A 23,650-nucleotide genomic window follows, 5' to 3' on the forward strand; every position below is an offset into this window, starting at 1 on the left:
TATACATATGTATATAATACATATTATATATATACATATGTATATATATATGTATATATATATCATATACTATATATATATATATATATATATATATATATATATATATATATATATATATATATATATATATACATATATACATATATACATATACTATATACATATATCATATATATATATATATATATATATATATATATATATATATATATATATATATATATATATATTTATATATATATATATATAATATATATATATATATATATATCATTCGAGCTACAAATGTCCTTTAATGTCTAATTCGCTCTACCTCGGAATTGATATATTTTCATATATGTACCAAGTGGGAATTTTTAGTTGATAATAATTTCGTTCCCCCATGGGATTGAACCACCATCCAGTTGGACAGGGAACGAAATCAGGAACGGACAGTGACGCTACCAAGTCCGCTAGCAGAGAGGCTATAAGTTTATATCGATTCTGACCATTACAAATCACCGCCGATCTCTGTGTATTGGTAATTAGAATCGATAAGAAACCCTCTCAGCCGTGCTAAGCCGATTCGAGCGTTTGACCCACGCCAGCCTTGTTATGAATACTTATCACATCACTGTGATTCTATAAATCATTTGAGCTACAAATGTATATATATATATGTATGTATATATATGTATGTATATATATATGTATGTATATATATATATATGTATATATATATGTATATATATGTATGTATATATATATATATATATATATGTATGTATATATATATGTGTATATATATATATATATATATATATATATATATATATATATGTATGTATATATATGATGTATATATATATGTATGTATATATATAGTATGTATATATATATATATATATATATATATATATATATATATATGTACGTATATATATATGTATGTATATATATGTATGTATATATATATATGTATATATATATATGTATGTATGTATATATATATGATGTATATATATATATATGTATGTATATATATATGTATGTATATATATATATGTATATATATATGATGTATATATATATGTATGTATACTATACGTATGTATGTATATATGTATGTATATATGTATATGTATATGTATGTATATATATGTGTATATATATATATATATATATATATATATATATATATATATATATATATATAAATAAACTACAGTGGTACCTCGAGATATGATATTAATCTGTTCTGAGGCGGCCCTTCGTATAATGAGTTTTTCGTATCTTGGAACACATTTTACATGTGAAATGGCTAATCCGTTCCAAGCCCTCCAAAACACTCCATTAAATTTCATAATATAAAGCTAAATTGACCCATAAACAATGAAAATACTACAACAATTTGGACCATTCAATACTAAATTAAGAATAAAAATCCAAACCTGTAATAAAAGTGTATATTAGTGTACAAGAAATATTATTACTGTAACGTAAAATGTGGAAGCTTACCTTTCGAGTGAGGCCTATCTCCGAAAGTGGCGGCAGAGGAGGAGGAGGAGGACAAACGGCAGATAACGTATGTACGTACCTACACTTAACTTTACGAAAATACATAAAAAAAATTTAAGGAAAACTATAAAACTAAAATTTAAGAAACACCTTAACAAAACTGTAACACTTAACTTACAAAAATCTAGAAAATTACGTAAAATAATTTTTTCGTTTTTTTTCTTTTTAAATTTTTTTTTTACTTTTACGTAGGCCTTTTTTTTTTTTTTTTTTTTTTTTTACAGAATTTTAACTTCATCACCACATTCAACATTCTGTTTTTCATCACTTGGTTCTTCTTTTTTGCTTTCAACTTTCTGTTTTTTATCACTTTGGTTCTTCCTTTTTGCTTACTCCTGCTAATGCTAAAGGCCTCTTTAAAAAATAACGATCCAAGGAAGATTGCTTCTGCTACTTTTCACAATGTTCCTGAAACGACTCAGGCAAACGTCATTGAACTGTGCAAGCATACGACCTGTGTGAGCCTTTTCGGGGTGTCTTTTTTTGATAAACGATTGCACTTTATGAAAAGCGGCTAAGACCTCCTTAATTTCTGCCGTTGTCATAGGCTCCTCCTTTTCATCGCCGCTGCTAGAGAACTCCTCTTGAACGACGTTATGTTGCATGCCCTCTAACTCCTTCAGTCATCCGTCATAAGCTCCTCTTGGTGCTCCTTGAGAAGGTCGTTGATGTTGTCCTCGTCGACGACCAGCCCCATGGACTTGCCGAGTGCAACGATCTCGTCAAGATCTGGTTGTAAAACAGTTTTCAGGATCGTCAACTGTTTCGGACTCAGCAGCACCAGCTTCGCCCACGTTGAATCCCTCAAAGTCTCGGGCGGATACGGCATCAGGCCAGATTTCCTTCACGAGGAATTCAAGGTTCGCCTCGAAACCTCCTGCCAAGCTTGGTCGATGAGTTGGATGCAAATGACGATGTCGAAATGCTCCTTCCAAAATTGACGCAAGGTGAGGTTTGTGGTATCGGTGATGTCGAAACATCTTTTGAAAAGATGTTTCGTGTACAGCTTCTTAAAGTTCGCTATCACTTTGCTAGTCCATGGGCTGGAGAGAGGGGTGTGTTGGGCGGAAGAAAATAATCTTAACGAAGGAATACTCTGCTAGGATATCTTCCTCGAGGCCAGGAGGGGGTGGGGAGGGGCCTTATCCAACACCATCAGACAATTTCAGGGGGGAGGCGCTTCTCTTGCAAAAAACTCTTCACAGTCAGGCCGAAACTCAGATTTACCCACTGCGGTGAACAAAAGCCCTTGGTTACCCTCCCAGCTTCCTTCTTCCCCTTCTGCGTATTAGCCCTCCACATCACTGGAGCTTCTCCTTCAACACTTTGTGGGCCTTGAAGGCTCGAGGAGTCTCGGAGTGATACACCAGTAAGGGGCTTCCACCTTGCAATCCCCACTGGCGTTCCGAACACAGTGCAAGCGTAAGCCTGTCTTTCATAGGCTTATGCCCGGTAGCTTCTTCTCTTCCTCCGTGATGTATGTCCGACGAGGCATTTTTTTTTTTTTTTTTCCAAAAAAAGGCCAGTCTCATCACAGTTGAAGACTTGCTGAGAACTGTAGCCTTCCTTGGTCATCATCTCGTCGAACGTCTTTTTAAAGGCTTCAGCCGCTTTCGTGTCCGAGCTGGCAGCCTCCCCATGACGCGCACCGAATGGATGCCAGTCCGTTTACGGAATTTCTCGAACCAGCCATGCGAAGCCGTGAACTCTGGGGTTGGCGTTGAAGTCCCTTCCCTCCGTCGTCTCGGCCTGGGCAATCAAATCGCCGAAAAAAGCACAGGCCTTGTGAGCGAATGCCGTCTCCGTTACTGTATCTCCAGCGATTTCTTTCTCTTTTATCCAGACGAGGAGCAGCCGTTCATCTCGTCGTGGCACATGGCTCCTCTTGCTGGACAAAATAGTGGATGCCCTTCGACGGTGTAGTTGCCTTTGATGGCATCCTTCTGTTTAAGGATGGTGCCTATTGTTGACGGATTACGGCCGTATTCCTTTGCAGTCACATTCAATTGCATACCAGCTTCGTACTTCTTTATGATCTCCATCTTTGTCTCCAAAGAGAGCATGCGCTTCTTTCTGTGAATTTCAACTTTCTTGGGACCCATGACTACGTTAATTTACGTAAAGTTACACAATACAGTCTTCGCACACACGATAATATGTACTGCAACGAAATCACTAACGAATTTACGTTACTAATAAAATTGTTGGAGAGAACGAATGCCGATTGAGTACGGTAAAGTTTCGGTGCGGAGTGGCCGAGCTAAGGCACGCCAACACCTACGTATAGAAGATGCATGATGGGAGGGATGCTGTCCTATTAGAGAGAAGGATCTCATGGCTTGGCTAGCATCAGGAACCAATGGGAGAGCAGGAGGATGGTGGCGAGTCTACTATAACTAAGATGGCAGCGTGCGGCGCGAGTTTCAAAAATTGTTATGGGGCGAATCTCGGACTTTCAGAAACCTTTCGTATCTTGAAAACTTTTTGTATGTAGAGCAGTAAAATTTTTCGTCTTTGTTTTCGTAACTTGGATTTTCGGAAATTGAGCCTTTCGTATCTCGAGGTACTACTATATATGATATATATATATATATATATATATATATATATATATATATATATATATATATATGTATATACATATACGTATATACATATACGTATATACATATACGATATATATATATATATATATATATATATATATATATATATATATATATATATATAAATATATATATATAGATATATATATATATATATATATATATATATATATATATATATATATATACGTGTATATATATATATATATATATTATATATATATATCTATATATATATATATATATATATATATATATATATACGTGTATATATATATATATATATATATATATCTATATATATATATATATATATTATATATATATATATATATATATATATACATACAAATACATATATATATATATAATATATATATATATATATATATATATATTATATATATTTGTATATATATATACATATTTTTTTACCACAGAGCTGCATACATGAAATGCATATAAAAAAATTGCATCCAAGCAATATTGTATCAGTGTCTGAGATCCTGAAAATGCATATAATACAACTCACACTCATGTCTTTTTAGAATTCCATCATGACTGTGAATTAAGAGCATTGCTGCTGTTAAAGGCATCAGAACATTTTGTGGTTTTGGGGAATTTTAGCTAAGTGATTTTACTAGATTACCTTACATGCTTCATTTTAACAGAATAATTTTTATTAAATGGTTTTGGGCCTTTACAATATTAATTTCCCTTTTCTTATTCCTCAAGATAAGAGTAGCTGTGACACAGGAGCGTCAGATGACTCTTGAGTGGGAGAGAGTCAGAAGCTTTGATAAGGATGTTGCAAATATGTTTTTGAATATGGTTAAGGAGCATAAAAAAGCAAAGTAAGTAGAATTATGTGAGTTTCATTTTGTGTTAGACTATACACAATAATGTAATTTTCTTCTGAATTTGTACTTTTACTTTTCTCTGCTCTTGGCAAGCTAGATATATTTTTATACCTATTTCTTTTATTGCCAAATAAATTTTTAATGTGATTGTGATATGAATGTTACTGTTTATATGTGTAATTATATGGAATACATAACAAACTTCATCCTGGAAAGACAATGTGCACCATCTACCATGTTGCAGCATCCACAGTAAATTATACCCTTTGGTGTTCTCACATCACTGGTCAACTTTTCTTTTACCTTGTTCATATTTTCACCTCTCATTAAAGAACAGTATCTTTACACAAGCTCAGTCAGTAAATGATTAATTGGTCTTATTAAACTACTACTACTACTACTACTGCCAAGTAGTATAAGTTGATCACAATTTACAACCTCTTGGCCCCCAGATGTCAGCTTAACGTGCACCAGGTAAATATTTACAATAACCAGACTACCACTTTATTAGGAAGCAAATATATTGTATTGCAGGAGAGGAATTTTATATATACTTTCATACATATAGAAAACTTAAGCATATTATTTTCAACTTGGTGTATATCTAGCATGTATTCCAATATTGGGAAGTTTTTCCAATGCCTATATTTTCACCAGATATAGTATTCTGTTCACTTATTTCCACCTCATTAGTTTATTGTTGTTATACTATCAGTCATTTTTTTTGCATTTACTGTTTACCATTTTTATTTTTATTTTTATGTAGCATTCTTTTCTTATAAATCTACTCTGTCCTCCTTTTTTCTCTTACCTTATCAGTGCATCAGAGGAGGACTTGGAAAATGGAGTGAAAGACAGTTAGGGACACTTTGTTATTGAATATTTGGTATGATTCTCACCACCACAATATGTATAGAGGGGAAGTGTTCAAGTGCAGTGACCTATAAAAGGAATTTCCCTATAGGGGGTTAGTTCTGTCAGTGGACTTCATGTCGTACAATATAGGCATTACTTAAGGTTCTTTGCAGCGTGCCTTTGGCCCCTAGCTGCAACCACTTTTGTTCCTTTTACTGTACCTTCTTTCATATACCCTTTCGTCATCTTACTTTCCACCCTCATAGTGCAACTGTGAGATTTTCCTCCTGTTACACCTTTAGAACCTTTTCAAATCTGAGAACCTTTTCAAACCTTTACTGTCAGTTTCCATTTCAGCACTGAATGATCTCTTGGGTCCCAAGGAATTTGCGGAAAATGAATTGTACATATACGTAGCAGATGCTGTGGTTAAAATTACTGCAATTCATATGTATACATACTTGATGGTGCCGTTCAAAATATGGGCACTTAGTACATGCACATATATTATGGAAATAAGCTGGCAATTTTTCATGTCTTGACTAGGACCATGAAATTTTTGCTACTCATTGAAGACCTCATATACATCCATTTAAGCCAAGCAACTTGGGTTGCTGACCTTAAGGTTTGTGATGCTGTTTACCCTTTTCACAGAAATAGCTATTATTTGGAATGAATCGTACCTACTGTTAAAGTTAGCTTATATCTTTGCACCGTTAGGTGAGATTGACATTCAAAATAAAATAAAATAACTTGGACAATCTGCTAGGATTTACGGATTCATCGATTTCTCTCTGGACCATATCTATCCATTATTTGTGGGGAATTCGCTTATTCACTGTTTTTTCCAACAATAAATAATCACTAATTAGTGTATTTTGTTGTTGTTTTCATGATTAAATAAATTTTTATGATACAAAAGTGATTTACTAATTTTAAAATATTAATATTGATCAATACTGTAGTAGTAAGTTTAATAAGATTAAATATCATAATAGTAATTATCTCTCTCTCTCTCTCTCTCTCTCTCTCTCTCTCTCTCTCTCTCTCTCTCTCTCTCTCTCTCTCTCTCTTACAGAGATGTATGTTTTTTATATGATAAATAAATGATTTACTAATTTTCAAAAATTAATATTAATGTAAAGAGCAATCAATTCATTAAAGAAAACACTAGTGAATTAGTAAGATTTTAGTTTATAAATTAAAAAATTATGTAAGAATGAAGGAAATTTCAGTCTTTACTCATTTTCTTTCGAACTTCATGTACCAAACAGCTGTCAAATATGTCAAGTTAAAGTACTGTGACAGGAGGGGAGGGAGTGTGCTCTCTCTCTCTCTCTCTCTCTCTCTCTCTCTCTCTCTCTCTCTCTCTCTCTCTCTCTCCATTATTATTCTCTCTGTCTCAGAAATAATTCATAATTTCACTCTTGATGGTCAGATAAATAATGTTGCTGTTCAGTGGTCTCTCTCTCTCTCTCATCTCTCTCTCTCTCTCTCTCTCTCTCAAATCACACGAGGTGTATTGTTTTTTTGCATGATAATAAATTATACAATAATTAAAATATCAAATCTAATGTAAACACAACATCAATTCATTAAAGAAAATACTAAAGTGAATTAGTAAGATTTTAGTTTATAAATAAAAAAATTATGCAAGAATGAAAGAAAATCTATTCTACCCTGCATCTTGTCTTTGATGAACTCCAGGTAGCCAAGCTGAGGTGGCTTGGGTCCAACAGCTGTCAAATATATCAAGTAATGTGACAGGAAGGGGAGAGTGATGCCCACTTAAGTTCATGTAAATTCTCTCTCTCTCTCTCTCTCTCTCTCTCTCTCTCTCTCTTTTACTGAGATGAGATAATTTCTATGGTACATGTGTATATGTTTATTAATATTTTGCATAATATAGTAATAATAATATTAACTAATTTCAAAATTCATGTGATAGTATTTTAAAGAAATTCAATAATTTATCCATTTCACTCTTTTAAATCAGGATAACTCTCTCTCTCTCTCTCCACGAGATACATATGTCATAGTGGTAACTCTCGCCCTTTGTTTGGGCTGGATGTGTAAGCATACAGTATATCTTTAAGGGGATTACTACATTTTATGGTAAAATGATAATATACAGTACTAGTTTTCAAATAATTTAAAGTTTAATGGGATTTAACAATAACATAAAAGAGGCACACCCCTATATCTAATTGGCATTTTACATTGCTGGTTCTCCACACAGCAATTGTGTGTCAAATGGGGTAACGTATTATTGTACACCTTCAGCTCCCTAAAGGGGCGTCAAGGGGGCATTCTCCCTCCATACTTGTTTAATACGTACACATATGCCTTGAATGTCAAATTGAACTCACTCCCAATCGGATGCACTGTCAATGAAACAACTATAAACGACCTCTGTTACGCCGATGATATGGTTCTGATTTCCCCATCAGAGCAAGGTCTCCAACGACTCATCGACACTCGCCACCAATATGCAGGGGAATTTGATATAATTTACAACGAAACCAAGACCCCGGACATGTCGCTGCTCCTGAGATCCCTTAAGCATATTGCAGAACCACAAATTTTTCTTGAAAACCATCGGCTGGAATTTGAGCACGAATTTCCGTATTTGGGTCACATTATCACCAACAACCTAAAAGATACAGCAGATATTGAACAGAGGCGCCGTAAGCTATTTGCAACTGGCAACATGATTGCAAGGAGGTTTGTCTTCTGTCACCGAGACATGAAACTGCTGCTCTTCTGCTCGTACTGCTACAGTATCTATGGGTGTTCCCTCTGGACAAACTAAACCCGACAGACCATGAGATGTATCACTGTTGTGCACAATGACATTTTGAGATGCCTCACAAACACTCCCGGCTACCACTCCGCCACACAGATGTTCAAAGAAAAACACCTGGACAGTTTAAAAATCATTGTAAGGCGAACAGTGTCCAGTCTGGTAACCCGAGTGAGAAACAGCAGCAACTTGCTCATACAAAGCATCCTAAGGAGTGAAGCAAGAAGATCTATATTGTGGGAAAGATGGGAAAATGAGGCTTTTGTCCCCTAAAGGACTTAATCTCTGTATTGGCAAGATGTCATCTGCAGATTCTGACATTATATTATTATATTTATTGCTGATATTTTACTTTTTCATTATTACTGTGAATACTATCAAGTTAAGGTTTTTTTACATTCAATTTCCGTATTAAGCCCTCTGGACCTGACTACTGTAACCACCTAAGGTCTCTAGATGAAATTTAAGATATATAATCTGTGCACTAACTGTTATTACTCTCAATGCATTTTTTTTCTCACCAATATTATTACTGTTATTACCAATATTATGATTACTATGTTTTATGCTACCTCAGCTATTTTGTGGATAAGTGCCGATTATTCATTTTTTTATCATGTTGTCTCATGGATCTAGATTGTGTATGTTACTGTCTGTATTTTGTATATTCCATGTATATGGTCCTGAGCTGAAATAAAGGATATTATTATTATTATTATTATTTTATTAAAGTAATGGCTACTTCAGCAGCGTTACACTTGTAGAGATTCTTCTCTATTTTGCGAATAGCGGCTTTTTCAGTGCTACTTAAACAGGCTAGTAGAGCGCCTATAGAGGTCATGGTAAAATACAGGGTGGTCAAAATAGGTGTATATATTTGAATATTACAGATAAACTGCCAGGATGCAGCAACCCCGCAGATATGGACGTTTTATTGACGACATCTTGTGCAAGTCGACGCCGAGGATGAGGTAGAAGCCCTCCGTTCAAGCATTTCAGCAGTGTAGTATGCTGAATTACACAGTCGAACGCAGCTCCGACGATCGGCTCCCCTTCCTCGACGTCCTTGTAAGCAGACGGAAGACGGTCTCCGTACTTCCGTCTACACAAAGAAAACCAATTTAGGACTTTGCCTCAACGGAGACAGCGAGTGCCCCCCCAGATTCAAAAGCACCACCGTCAGGGCCTTCGTCAGAGGGCCCTCTCCCACTGCTCAACCTGGCAGGACACTCACCAGGAACTCGACCGCGCCTCCCAAGTACTTGTGAATAACGGGTACTCAATAATTATCAGCAAGGAAGTCCGCACAGCCCTGGAGAAATGGTACGGTAGTGAGAGCCCGCAGCCCCGCCCCCAAGGATAATATCAAGCTGTACTACAAAGCCTTCATGAGTTTCCATTACCGTGAAGAAGAGGACGCCATTAAGAAAATTGATTTCTGATAATGTATCCCCGACTGACGACACCAAGAATATCGATCTAATCATATATTACCAGAATCGGAGGACGCGCGATCTTATTATGAAAAATAACCCCTCTCCACAGGTACGAGACCCCCTGAAGCAGACGCATGTAGTGTACCAGTATACATGCCCAGTCCGCGAATGCAGCAGCGCCTACGTAGGTATGACTACCATGCGACTGTCGAAGAGACTCTCGTGCCACGCCCAAGAGGGGCTATAAAGAATCACGCCCGCACTAAACATCACGAGGCCATCTCCCGAGATGTTCATCATAAAGAACACGAAGATCATCGGGAAGGCCCCTGATGCCCGTCCGGTTGCGCCTGCTGGAGGCGCTACTCATCCAGCAAATAAAAACCTACTCTGAATACGAACGCAGGAAGAATTTCTACCTCTCTACGAGTATAAGAAGACCTGCCACCAACAATGACACCACCGATCATGACAACTCTATGGATGACAACGCCCCCGAACGAGGTACTCCTGCAGCCGATGGAAATCAAAGTAGCTGTGACGTCCCACAAGCGTAGCGCAACGCCCATCAATGTTACACGCGCCGCTTAGGAGGTCCAGGCGGCTGCAGGATATGCTGCAACGCCAACCATCGGCCCGAAGAAAGGGGCTTGAGACCTGGCTCAGGCAGCCAATGAAAACAAGACTCACCGCCACCAGCCAATAGGAGACAAGCATGGGGCAGACCCCCTGCTGTCAACCACAGATATAAGGAGGACGGACACCGCACCAAGATCAGTCCACCCTCAGCTTCCCAGCCCGAGGATGTCTGGCAGCTCCAGACGAAAGCTCGCTTTAGAAGAGAGAGAGAGAGAGAGAGAGAGAGAGAGAGAGAGAGAGAGAGAGAGAGAGAGAGAGAGAGAGAGAGAGAAAATCGTTAATGACTTTGATGACTATGGTATCATAGTTTTATCTGTAAAATTCAAATATATACACCTATTTTGACCCGTATTTTACCATGACCTCTATAGGCCCTCTACTAGCCTGTTTAAGTAGCACTGAAAAAGCCGCTATTCGCAAAATAGAGAAGAATCTCTACAAGTGTAACGCTGCTGAAGTAGCCATTACTTTTAATAAAGTATGCTTGAGAGAGGGTCTGCTTCCTAAGTACACTTATATTATTATTATTATTATTATTATTATTATTATTATTATTATTATTATTATTATTATTATTATCTCACTCTTTCTCTTACTTACGTATGTTTATTTGTTTTGTAGTATAAATAATTTATTTACCTTATAACTAGTTTTTAAATATTAATAAGATTAATACAAAAATAGCCATTCCCAGTCTTTTTATCCACTTTGAGGAAGGAGGGCGGGAGAGTAAATGACATTTTGATATATGTGTGGCGGAGGGGAAGGAGTTAGAATCTAGGAGTTATTCTCTCTCTCTCTCTCTCTCTCTCTCTCTCTCTCTCTCTCTCTCTCTCTCTCTCTCTCTCCTACTCTCTCTCTCTCCTCTCTCTCTCTCTCTCTCTCTCTCTCTGTTATTGGCTGTAGGTGTATATTTCTAATGGTAAAATGTTTAGCATGACTTTGAAATGATATTGATAATATAACCTTAAAGATTAATACAGTAATAGGTTACTAATTTTAGGTTTATTTGAAGTAGGGTGTTACTGTATTTAAGGTATACATTTGGTATCTGAACTTTCAAGATAGGCAGTTATAAGCATTTTTAGTGGTGGTTCTAACCATTCGCTGGGGTGTCTGGTACACGTCCCCCATGAATACAGGGGGAACACTGTACAATGATTTGTCCCATATTTCAATGGCTGAGTTGTTGGATATCACTGTATCTAGCTTCTCACGGGCATCAGTCCCTCTCCGGTAGATATTTCTTCTTGAGCTGGACTGGTGGGTAGGCCCCCAGCCAGTTTAGGATGTCTGTACCTCCCTCGAAGTATAAGTCTATCCTATTGTTAAGACCAAAGGTTTGTTCGTGTATGAAAAAATGAAAAATTTTCTAAGACAATTTGTATTTTTCATAGCTAGAAACCTGAGGTCTTAATGTTGTACTGCCTACCTCTAGCTCCCCCTCTGTCTTCTTAAAGACATCCTGGGTTGGGAAAGACTGAACGCAGTAGCGTGGGTCTGTGGTCCTTGATGAGTTTTCACCCGACATACGCACGTTGCCAGATCTCACAAGATTCCTTGCTTTTCATCTGCGATTTAACCAGATCCAGCTAGGCGCTAGAAGATTATCCAATTGTTAAAGACCTCCAGTTTGTAGCTATGAAAAATAAAAATTGTCTTAGAAAATTTGTCATTTTATGTTCTCATATACTGTACAGATATAATTTATTTTATTTTATAAATTATTTTACAACGCATTTTGCAGATTTCTCCCTGGACCATATCTACCCTTTATTTGCAGGAAATTTGCTTATTCTCTGTATTTTTCCATGAGAAATAACCACAAATTCTAGTTTATTTATCAATTTTGTCATAAAATGCACTTTTGTGATAAAACTTAAAAAAACCAGGTATAAAAAATTTTAGTTGGTTTATGTTAAGTGTTAACTAACAAAATTGGCCATTTTAAGTGCTTTTGTAGGGGTTCCAACTATTCGCAGGTTCTAGCTATTCGCGGAGGGTCTGGTACCCATTCCTTGCAAATACGGGGGACCACTGGTGGACCCCATGCATTCACGTTCTCCAGATTCGCGGGACTCACACATTCGCGGGATTTCTCTTGGCAATGTTTCCCCACATTATTCGCAGAAAATTCGCTCATTTGCGGTATTTTTCTATGATAAATATCCACAAATTCCTTGTTTTTTTTTTATGAATTTCATCATAAAATGCACTTTTTGTGATAAAACTTAAAAAAACCAAGCATGAAAATTTTTAGTGGGTTTTTCTTGAGTTTTAACTAACAAAATACGGCTGTTTTTAGCATTTTTTATAGGGGTTCCAAACATTTGCGGGTTTCTAACTATTTACGTGGGGGTCTGGTACGCATCCCCCGCGAATACGGGGGGACCACTGTACCGGTTTTTTTTTTTTGTACTTAAATATGATACAGTGGTAGTACGCATGTCCATTTGAAGTCTTTGTAACAGCCCTTCACATGAAGACAATAGGTTCTTCAGTCGTGCCCAAATAATAAAATTTTAATTATCATTGAATTATGTTTTTATAACAAATTATATATTTGCAATTGTTGCATAAATTGATTTTAAAAGATAAAACTTGCATATACGTACATTTGATTTTCCTATACTGCAATTTGTTTGTTTTTCCATGGGATAGAAGTACAAAATATATCTGTGCAACTCAGTTGATTTTTTGCTTTGTTACTTTGAGCAAAAATTGAGATACGATCGCATGAGCTCGAGATCCGCTGCTACGTAGATGGCATAGTGATGAAAATTAAGATAATCACAGAAGAAAAAGTAATATGCATCTTTTCCATAAATCTTTTAAAAATTTTGTTAGTACATTACTTCACTGTATCCAATAATATTGTATGTATTCTTCATCATTTTTGTATCATAAAATACTACGGTAAATCTAAGCCAGTATCCGTGAGCAGCCATTGTTTTGGTTTGGAAATCATCTGATGGCAAAATACAAGTTTGTTTCGCCACATTTAATGCAATTCTGGGCAAATTTTCTTGTTTTAGTTATCATAAACAAATATCTAGATACTTGACATATGAGACAAGGTTATTTTCTTTATACAACGTGTTTTTAGGAGGAAATATGACTTGAATATGTCTGTAGTGATTGTGAACTAAGTTTTTTTTTATAATTGATAGATTACGTTGGCAGCATGTTTATTGAGTAAAAAAATTACGGGATTCCGTTCGCATTTTTCTTTATATTATCATATACAAACTTTACGTTATTTATCTTATATTGGCGTGAAACCAACAGTAAAATGTGTTTCTTTCAAGCATAGTAGTTTTGATTAAAATGATTTTATCTAAATTTTATCTATGGTTGTTGTTTGATGGCATACATTTACTGGAGTTTTATCCTTGTTGCCGATGCACGATAATGGTCATTAGCAGCTTGAATAGTTTTCTGAGCTTCAGCTATAACTAGTTTAAATTTAACATTATATATCCCGATTGATCTTTCATCTATATTGATCTTTGATCTAGAGCGAATAAAGGTATTATATTAAGGTATCTCAGTCCTATTCTACATAACGTCATTTATAACAACTATGGTAATAGTGTACTATAGTAACGATGATTGAATACAAGCCAAACGGATGTTGTTATCCAATTCGGGATCGTGCTTAGAAAAAAAAAAAGTTGTTTCTCGTTCGTCTTGTTCATAGCCGTATCACGTTTACACAACGAGTATAATGTAAAACCATACGTTTCATCTTTCTCTTTGGCTGTTTTTGAACTTATGTAACTGGAAGATGGATAAGGTTAGGCTATTGTAATTTGGTCTCTCATAAAATCGGATGATCGTAAGATGAATTATTGTATCTTGAACACTGCAGCTACCCACGACACTGTATAAAACCTTATTATTATCTTTTCTTACTCTAGACACCCAAAGGATTAAAGCTAGGCTTATTTTCACTTTACAGTATTTTCTGGGCTCAGCTCGTGTCGGCCTATGAAAGGATCCTTAATATCATTCTTTCTAGGTAAATTAATCTAAAATTACCAGAGAAAAACAAATTAAGAAAATGTCAGTAGAACTGACTCGCTCACTCTTAAAAAGAAGTGTCGGTATGGCAATATGGGGCGAGTGGGAAAACACTACCACGAGACATTCACCAATTAGACCTTCCAATCAGAATCCCCACAAGAGAGAGCTGATACCAACGGGCGATGCGGCCGCTACTACTACTACTAGAGGACGCCACGGACAGCAGCGCCCCTAGCGGTCATCCTTAATTATTAGCGCCAGCGTTCGGACGCATTTTCTTGCTTGTGCTATTTTCACGGGATTTATCTCACCATTCATCATGGAACGTGCTGCCATCGCAACGGCTAAGTTAAGTGCCTCATAAGTAGTATTTTACTGTATTTTAGTCTTCCAGGAACCAGTATTTTCCTTTTAATAGGTCATATACGGTTTCCCGGTTGACTCGTGGCGGCACCATGCTGCCTCGTTAAGAATTCCCGGTCTTCCATACTGGGACTTCTTATACTTATGGGCTTACTATATCACGTTCATCGTTTTTTTTTTTTTTTTTTTTTTTACATCGAGTTTTAGCTAGGTTAGCCCTTTTACCATTTCTCTTAGTTTGGTATTTAGGGCTATTCTGTGTTCCAGCCCAGCATCCCGGCTCTTGCTCTTCATCGGCTATCGCTGGCTCCGAGTAGGCTTCTGTTCCTCGGAACAGTTTGCCTCCTCCTGGGCTTCTTTTTCTTCTACTAAAAGTGTCTTTTCCATCTTTACGATGTAAATTTAGTTCTATTTAGGGGGTTGAGGCTAGCCTAGGTGCATGTCCCATGTATTGGTACAGCCTGGTTCAACGTGGCCCTTCCACGGTTGTGTTGCTATCGCGGCTTAGGCCACTTGCGGTCACGTGTTTGCCATCGCACCTTACCCTTTCCCTTCCCTTCCCCTCCCACCAGGTATAGGGAGGCGTCTGGGGGACCCCTTGGTTGCCATGACAACCTCAGTTGCCTTCCTCCTCCCTCTCTGAGGAGGCCAGGGGTTCTCCCCAGCGGGGGGTATAGGGCGACCACTCATGGGTAACCGGGTCACCGAGCGGGTAGTTGTTGGGACTGGGGAGGAGTAGGCCACCCCCCCCCCTCTCTCTCCCGCCGTGTTTACGCCGAGACCCTCCCCCCCCCCCCACCCCCCCCCCCCTTACCCAGTCGCTCAGCCACCTTCCCTCTCTGTAACGAACGGAGTCTTCCGCCGCAGCCGGGGCACCTTTGGTTATAGATTACTGGCTCCCGCCAGCGCGGGGTGGTCACTACTAGTGGTCGTTGCTTGCCTACTATATCCTTGCATCTCTCCCCGCTACCGGAAGGGAGCTTGTTCTTCTTACCCGGGCACTCTTCTAGTAGACGGGTGGGGAAAGGTTTGATAATTATTGTTATTTTTAAGGATATACCCTAGTTTTACGATGATTTCTATAATTTTATTTATGTTGTATGTATACCATCTCCGCCGTTATCCGTCGTGGTTTCATTTCACCACCACACCTGGTTGGATTCTATCTCTTGTCTCCGGCGTAGCCTAGGACAACCAACCATATTACTACCACACGTATTATGGCGGGGCTCTGGTTTAATCTAACTTTCTCGTTCCGGCACCAGCGGAGCAACTGTTAGGCTGTAAGTGTTCTCCTGATACTTATGTATCTTTCCACTTACAGGCTACCAACTGTCAGGTCCCTGGGATGCAACGCGACGTTGTACGACCCCTCGCGCCCACGATGAGTGCAGGTCTCACGCTCCGTGTGCCACACCTTACAACGATATGATCGTCTGGCACCCGGAAGCCTGCGCCATCTGCTACGACCTGGCCAGTCAGCTGGTGGAGGGGGTAAGTCGATTATAGACTTTTTTATCGTTTTACTAACAACTCTTAGACATAAGCTTGTTAACCCCGTCCCGCCATTAGAAGCTCATTCCGCCTTTTCTTTCAGGCTGCTGGTGTGAGGGAGGTCGCTCTTGCAACCCTGAAAGCGTGGGTAGGCGGCTTCGGAAAGAACGCCGCCAAAGGCCAGCCTTACATTTTAGACAAGAAGCTGGCCGTTCAGATCTTCTCCGGAGGCAAGTCAACAGGGTATGTTGACCCCATATCCGCAGCCCCTCTCATAGCCTCCATCCAGCAGGAGATGCAGCAGTCTTTCGGGGTCGTGGCCACACAAGAGTCGGTCCCGGACGTCGCTACCCTGGACCTTAACATTGAGCCTATGGCGGTAGGTGCTGAGGATTTGTTGGTTGAGGTAGGTGTGTCGGGTGCCCAAGGTCTTTCCTTGGGCGCTCCTGGATCTTCTCCTGTCCCTTCTTCAAGTGCTTCTTTCAAGGCTTTGTGGGATCTGAGATCCCTACCCGCTCTCCCCGCTCTCTCTCTACCCCCAAAGGTGAAGGGACAGAGAGAACCGAAGACCCTAGTTTAAGACGACTTCTAAAAAGTCGTCGTCGTCTTCTTCAGCTAAAGAAGTCTTCGACTTCCTATGCGACGCGGTGAAGGCCAAGCCGAGCTCTTCATACCCAAAGAGCTCTAGAAGCAAGTCTTTCTAAGGAGAAGGCTCGCGCTCTCCCGCCGAGCCAATGCCTTCTCCGGCCTCCACCGCATCCACTCCGGTAACGCCGGTTGGAGTAGCGGGACCCAGCACCTTTGATCCCACTGCTTTCTCAGCAGTGGTGATGCAACAGGTGGGTGAGATGGTTGGCTCAAGTCTCCGCCTAGGTACAAAGTTCGAGCAGATGTTCGCACAACTGTTGAGCACTCTGTCTCAGTCGGGCCAGTCCATCCAGGATCTCTCTAACAGAGTTAGAGAGAACGAGGACCGAGTAGCTGGGCTCGCTCAGGTCCCTCTTCCAGTCTCCCCAGTAACAAGTGCTGGTATTTTCCAGCTTCCACCATATGAGTCACTACCAGCTTTCTCCATGGAGAACCCATGGAGAGTAGCCGCTTACGCTCCGTTTAAGGATGGTATGATCTCTATCCCGGAGTGTGGAACTGCAGGATTGAGGACTTCGAGTTTTATCCTCCGGGATTGACGCAGCCTTTCATTGGCTATGCTAGGCTGACCGTAGCGGCACTTACTAGGGAGGACAAGATCTCCAGGGAGAACGTTCTCTACAGTAGAGATCATGCTCAACGCAAGAATGGGTTTTCACTGCAGTGAGGACTGGGAGTGTACAAACACCAAGCTCCAGGCGTACAAGAGTCCTTTCACTATTTTGCGACGGAGGAGGAGGCTTCTCTTCCGTTCGCTACAAAATAGTAGAAACGACTCTTCAGGCAGTCCTCAAGGATGAGCCCATGCCACAGCTAAGGGAGGCAGAGTCTACTTCTCCGCTCTTCCCAGCTTTTGGAGAATTGTGGAGAACTTGCCAGCCACGTTCACCGCTTGGTAAGCTCAAACCGGACTGCGCCATGGACCAGTTCGGCGAAAAGCTCCCAAGGCTGCCTGATTCCTTGATTCAGGCAGAGTTCGACGCTCGAACTAGGTTTGGCAGGTCCCTCAATTCGCTGATCATAACAGAGATGGCTGCTCTCTCGTATGGCACGGAACCTTTGTTTAAAATCTTGGCCAAGTCCCAGCTTCAGACGGTTCAAACGGATGCTTTCGACTTCTTCCAAGCTAGGAGGAATTGCCGAAAGCACGTTCTGCAGGAGTGCACTATTAGGCACGAGCCTAATAGACTCCTGGCTTCCAGCATGTGGGGAGCGGATCTCTTCCCAGAGTCCGCTGTAAATGAAGTACACACGAGCTGCTAGCTCAACCAGAGCCTTAGAGCTAGGTGGGGTATTTTCATCTAAGAGGAAGCAAGAATCCGTCCCCACTGCTGGTAAGAAACCAAAGAAGTCTGGAAAAAGGTTCCAGCCTTACCAGAAAACACCAACAACAGCAGCAATTCGTTCAGGCCGTCCCGGTTACCCACAGGGACAACCTTCTACATCAAAGCAGAACCAGCCCATCCTCCTGCTGTCTCCTCAGTCACAACCTTCGACCTCCTACGCATCTCGCCGGCCTTCAACCCTATGTATGAAGGTCAGACCTACCCTCCCTTTAATAGACAATCGAGAGGTAGGGCAAGAGGCTACTTTCGCCAGCGTGGCGCAGGGAGGGCGACAAGGAGTAAGCAGTTTCAGAGGAGGGCGTGGTGGTCCAACCCGCCATCAACAATGAGGCTCCCCAGGTAGGAGGGAGCTGTTCCTCTTCTGTCACAGGTGGGGGTTCAGCAATTGGCACAGAGCATAGTGTCCAAAGGATTGGGTTGGAGTTGGATCAAAGATCCCCCTCCAATCAAATCATTCCGCCAAATACCATCAAAGGAATTGACAGATTATGCGGAGGAACTCCTTCAGAAAGGAGCTATTGCGAGAGTCAAGCATCTAAAATTTCAAGGTCGCTTATTCAGGCGTGCCAAAGAAAGGCAAATCAACAAAAAGAAGGGTAATCTTAGACTTGGTCAAAGCTAAACTCTTTCATTCGTTGCGACAAGTTCAAGATGCTTACCCTCTCCGCAAGTAAGGACCTTACTTCCTCGTGGGGGAGCCGTCACATGGCTCCATCGATCTTACAGACGCATACTATCATATCCCTATAGCCAGACACTTCCGCCCATTCCTAGGATTCAGGCTAGGAAATCAGACATTCTCATTCAAAGTGATGCCTTCGGTCTGAATGAGCCCCCCCAGGGTATTCACGAAAATAGCAGAAGTGGTTGTGCAGCAATTGAGAGCTCAGGGAATAATGATAGCAGCATACCTCGACGATTTGGTTTGATCTGGGCACCACACAGTCGAGGAATGCCTCAAAGCCACCAAAAAGGTAGTTCACTTTCTGGAACATCTGGGGTTCGATATAACAAAACGAAATCCAGACTTACCCCGGAGTCTCGTTTTCAGTGGCTAGGAATCCAATGGGATTTGTCTTCATCTGTCAATTCCAGTGGCCAAACGGAAGGAAATAGCAAAATCTGTCAGACATTTTCTCAAATGCAAGCAAACATCAAGGAGAAGCCAGGAAAGAATCCTAGGGTCCCTTCAGTTTGCTTCAGTGACAGATATCCTCCTGAAAGCAAGGCTAAAAAGATGATAAATCGAGTTTGGCGTTCGAGAGCAAACGCCAAATCTCGAGACAAGTTGTCAGTAATTCCACAGATCCTTCGCAATCAACTCCGTCCATGGTCAAAAGCAAAGAACTTAGCCAAGCAGGGTACCCCTTCAATATCCCCTTCCAGTGTTAACCATTCACACGGATGCCTCCCTGTCCGGGTGGGGGGGGGATATTTCTCAGTTCAAACAGGTTCAGGGGACTTGCGGCCAGTTCAACTTACGCCAGCTCCACATAAACGTTCTGGAAGCAATGGCAGTATTTCTTACCTTGAAGAGACTGCTTCCCCCGAAAAGTCTCATCTAAGACTAGTTTTGGACAGTGCAGTGGTAGTTCATTGCATCAAACAGAGGGAGGGTCCAAATCCAAGCATGTGAACCATGTCATGATAGCCATCTTTGCTCTAGCAAACAAACACAAATGGCATCTGTCCGCCACTCACCTGGCGGGGGTAAGAAATGTGATAGCAGACGCTTTGTCCCGGTCAGTCCCTCTGGAATCAGAATGGTCCCTAGACGACGGGTCATTCCGGTGGATATGTCAGAGGGTCCCAGGTCTCCAAGTAGATCTCTTCGCCTCACAAGCGAACCACAAGCTCCCTTGCTATGTGGCCCCCAACCTGGACCCTCTGGCTTATGCCACGGACGCCCTGTCGTTAGATTGGGATCATGAGAAAAATTTATGCTTTTCCTCCAGTGAATCTCCTCTTGAAAGTCCTGAGCAAGCTGAGGACTTTCAAGGGATAGTAGCTCTGATTGCACCGGACTGGCCCAAGAGCAACTGGTATCCTCTACTTCTGGAATTGGGTCTCCGACCTCAATGATTCCCAATTCCCAATCCCAAGCTGTCACAATCAGTACAAATGAGGACTGTGTTCGCTTCCTCAGGAATTCTTCAGACCCTAACTTTATGGACTTCATGAAGTTTGCGGCTAATAAAGATGCTAATATTGATCCACAAAATATCCTCTTCCTAGAATCAGATAAGAGAGAGTCAACTATTAGACAATATGGACTCAGCTGTTAAAAATTAGCATCCTTCCTGAAGGAATCAAACACTACAACCATGACAGTTAATTTAGCTATATCCTTTTTCAGATCCTTGTTTGAAAAGGTTTAGCAGCTAGCACTATTACTACTCATAAAATCGGCTTTGAAGAAGATCTTTCAGTTAGGTTTCCAGATAGATCTGACTGAATCTTATTTCACGTCTATCCCTAAAGCCTGTGCTAGACTTAGACCTTCTCAAAGGCCTACTGCAGTTTCATGGTTCTTAAATGATGTCCTCAACTAGCTTCAGATACTGACAACTCGTCTTGTACATTCATAATGCTTCTTAGAAAGACATTATTCTTATTAAGCCTAGCTTCAGGAGCTAGAATTTCAGAAACTGTCGGCTCTATCCAGAGATGCGGGTCATGTGGAATTCCTCCCCTCAGGAGAATTCTGCTTGCTCCGATCGTAGTTTTTTGGCTAAAAATGAGGATCCTCTTGCAAGGTGGGCCCCTTGGAAAGTCATCCCACTTCCGCAAGACCCTTCTCTCTGCCCAGTATCAACTTTAAGAGCCTTTCTATCTCGTACATCCTCAAGATCCTCAGGTTCTCTCTTCATGAGAGAGGTGGTACTTTGTCAGTAAAAGGCATTAGGCACAAATCCTTTACTTCATTAAACAAGCCAATCCTGATTCATTTCCAAAAGCACATGACATCAGGGGAGTAGCCACCTCAATTAATTACTTTCAACATATGAACTTGAGGATCTTAAAAAGTATACTGGATGGAAATCTCCGACAGTCTTTAAACGTCATTATCTAAAGTCCTTGGAATCTTTAAAATTTTCTGCAGTAGCAGCGGGAAACATTGTTTCTCCTGATACTGTATAGTAGTCGTAGTACAGATCCAGGTCTCCTCTCTACCTACCTCATCCAACATGCCTCACCCTATCGCCATGCTACTCGGATATCCTAGCCTTAGCCGCTGAGATCATATTAGTGGATTGTCCCTTATTTTTTTGCTAGGGACATCCACAACTATGTACTGATAATGTACTTCAGTGTACCTACCCTTATTTTTATGCTAGGGTAGGACACAATGTGTTTGTATATTTTGTAAATAAGTTATCTAAGTAAATCTGTTTTGTTAAAATTACACTGCATTATTGTTATTTACTATGTTTACTGTAATTTTAAGTACTTTACATTACTAACTTTCTTTTATGTCACTGTTTAGAATAAGTTAGCCTTAAGTACTTAGTTTATATGCTGTAATAACTGATTTACTTATATTATATCCCCATCATTTTACAACTGTTTTCATTTGTCCCTTTTTCCCATCTTGTCTGTTTCTCTGGTACTCTTTCATAGGCCGACACGAGCTGAGCCCAGAAAATGGGATTTTGACGAAGGAAAAATCTATTTCTGGGTGATTGGCTCGTGTCGCCCTATGAAACCCACCCTGTATTGACTGCCCCCCCCCTGCAGGACAAGATGTTTTTAGATTAAGGATGACCGCTAGGGGCGCTGCTGTCCGTGGCGTCCTCTAGTAGTAGTAGTAGCGGCCGCATCGCCCGTTGGTATCAGCTCTCTCTTGTGGGGATTCTGATTGGAAGGTCTAATTGGTGAATGTCTCGTGGTAGTGTTCCCACTCGCCCCTATTGCCATACCGACACTTCTTTTTAAGAGTGAGCGAGTCAGTTCTACTGACATTTTCTTAATTTTGTTTTTCTCTGGTAATTTTAGATTAATTTTACCTAGAAAGAATGATATTAAGGATCCTTTCATAGGGCGACACGAGCCAATCACCCTGAAATAGATTTTTCCTTCGTCAAAATCCCTTTATATAATACTATAATGTACTGTACAGTAAATTGCTATAGTACTATACTGCAATAAATATAATTTTACTTTATTGTGCCATTGTGGGATTATGGCGCTGTTTGACTGGTATAGGCGGTGTTAACTGGTCTAGTATTCCGAAAGAAGGTGTGCGGCAGCTGTAGGCTTTAAAATCGCCTTAGCGTCAGCGGCCTGGAACGGAACCCCTGCTGCTAACCAAGGGCCGCCTGTACAATTGTGTGCGTAGGCTTTTTCTTGAGAAGTGGCATTATCCAGTTGTGTATCTGGTCTAGGCTCCTCTGCTTGTATGGGTCTGGTCCAGGCATGGACTTGATCTGGGATTGCAGTAGTTTATTTTTTTCTGCTTTGTGCTGCTATGGTCGTGGCTCCTGACTCATCTTGGCATCAGTCACTAGAACAGTTATTGAGTCGGGAGCATGCCTGGCACTGTTCTTTGTTTACTTGCTTGGTTCTGGTCTAATGGAGGATTTGGAGATTGCTAAGCCTTACCTTAGAAACCAACAAAAGAACGTCTCTGAGCGTGGCTGTAGGTTTGGCTGCATTGTGGACCTTTCTGACAGATCCTGTGTAGGTGGTCTATCTAGCATTTCTTATGTCTATGTACAAGTGCAGGTTTGCTGTATCTCGGTAGGAGAATAGGAAGTGGAAGTAGTAGAATCTTAGCTGTCAAGCACTATAAATGCCCTTGAAGGGCCTAGATCTTGAAGCAGAGGACTCCAAGGCTGAAGAAAACTGACATTTAAGGCATATCTTATGGCTTCCCTTGGAATTATATAGGTTGCACTTTTTTTGCTGACCAATCTGAGCTGTGAAAACAGGTGAGCTCTGTGGAACTGACCTGGCTCGGAGAACTGCACAATAAGATGATTGACCCTATCAAAAATTCATAATAATGCACATT

At 40.2% G+C, this 23,650-nt stretch overlaps 2 protein-coding genes across 2 annotated transcripts in view; both read left to right on the top strand.

Annotated features, from left to right (window-relative positions):
- Window positions 1-23,650, top strand: part of LOC135223662 (DNA topoisomerase 3-beta-1-like) — a 275,775-nt gene that overhangs the window by 89,239 nt on the left and 162,886 nt on the right. The gene's annotated exons all lie outside the window — the stretch shown is intronic.
- LOC135224249 (DNA topoisomerase 3-beta-1-like) overlaps window positions 1-23,650 on the top strand; it is a 47,884-nt gene that overhangs the window by 4,215 nt on the left and 20,019 nt on the right. The window contains exon 2 of the mRNA XM_064263100.1: window positions 4,902-5,020. Within this exon, the coding sequence (XP_064119170.1) occupies window positions 4,902-5,020 (119 nt within the window). The remainder of the gene's footprint in view (window positions 1-4,901; window positions 5,021-23,650) is intronic.

This window comes from Macrobrachium nipponense, chromosome 10 (genome assembly GCF_015104395.2).
Source record: "Macrobrachium nipponense isolate FS-2020 chromosome 10, ASM1510439v2, whole genome shotgun sequence".
Taxonomy (NCBI): Eukaryota; Metazoa; Arthropoda; class Malacostraca; order Decapoda; family Palaemonidae; genus Macrobrachium; species Macrobrachium nipponense.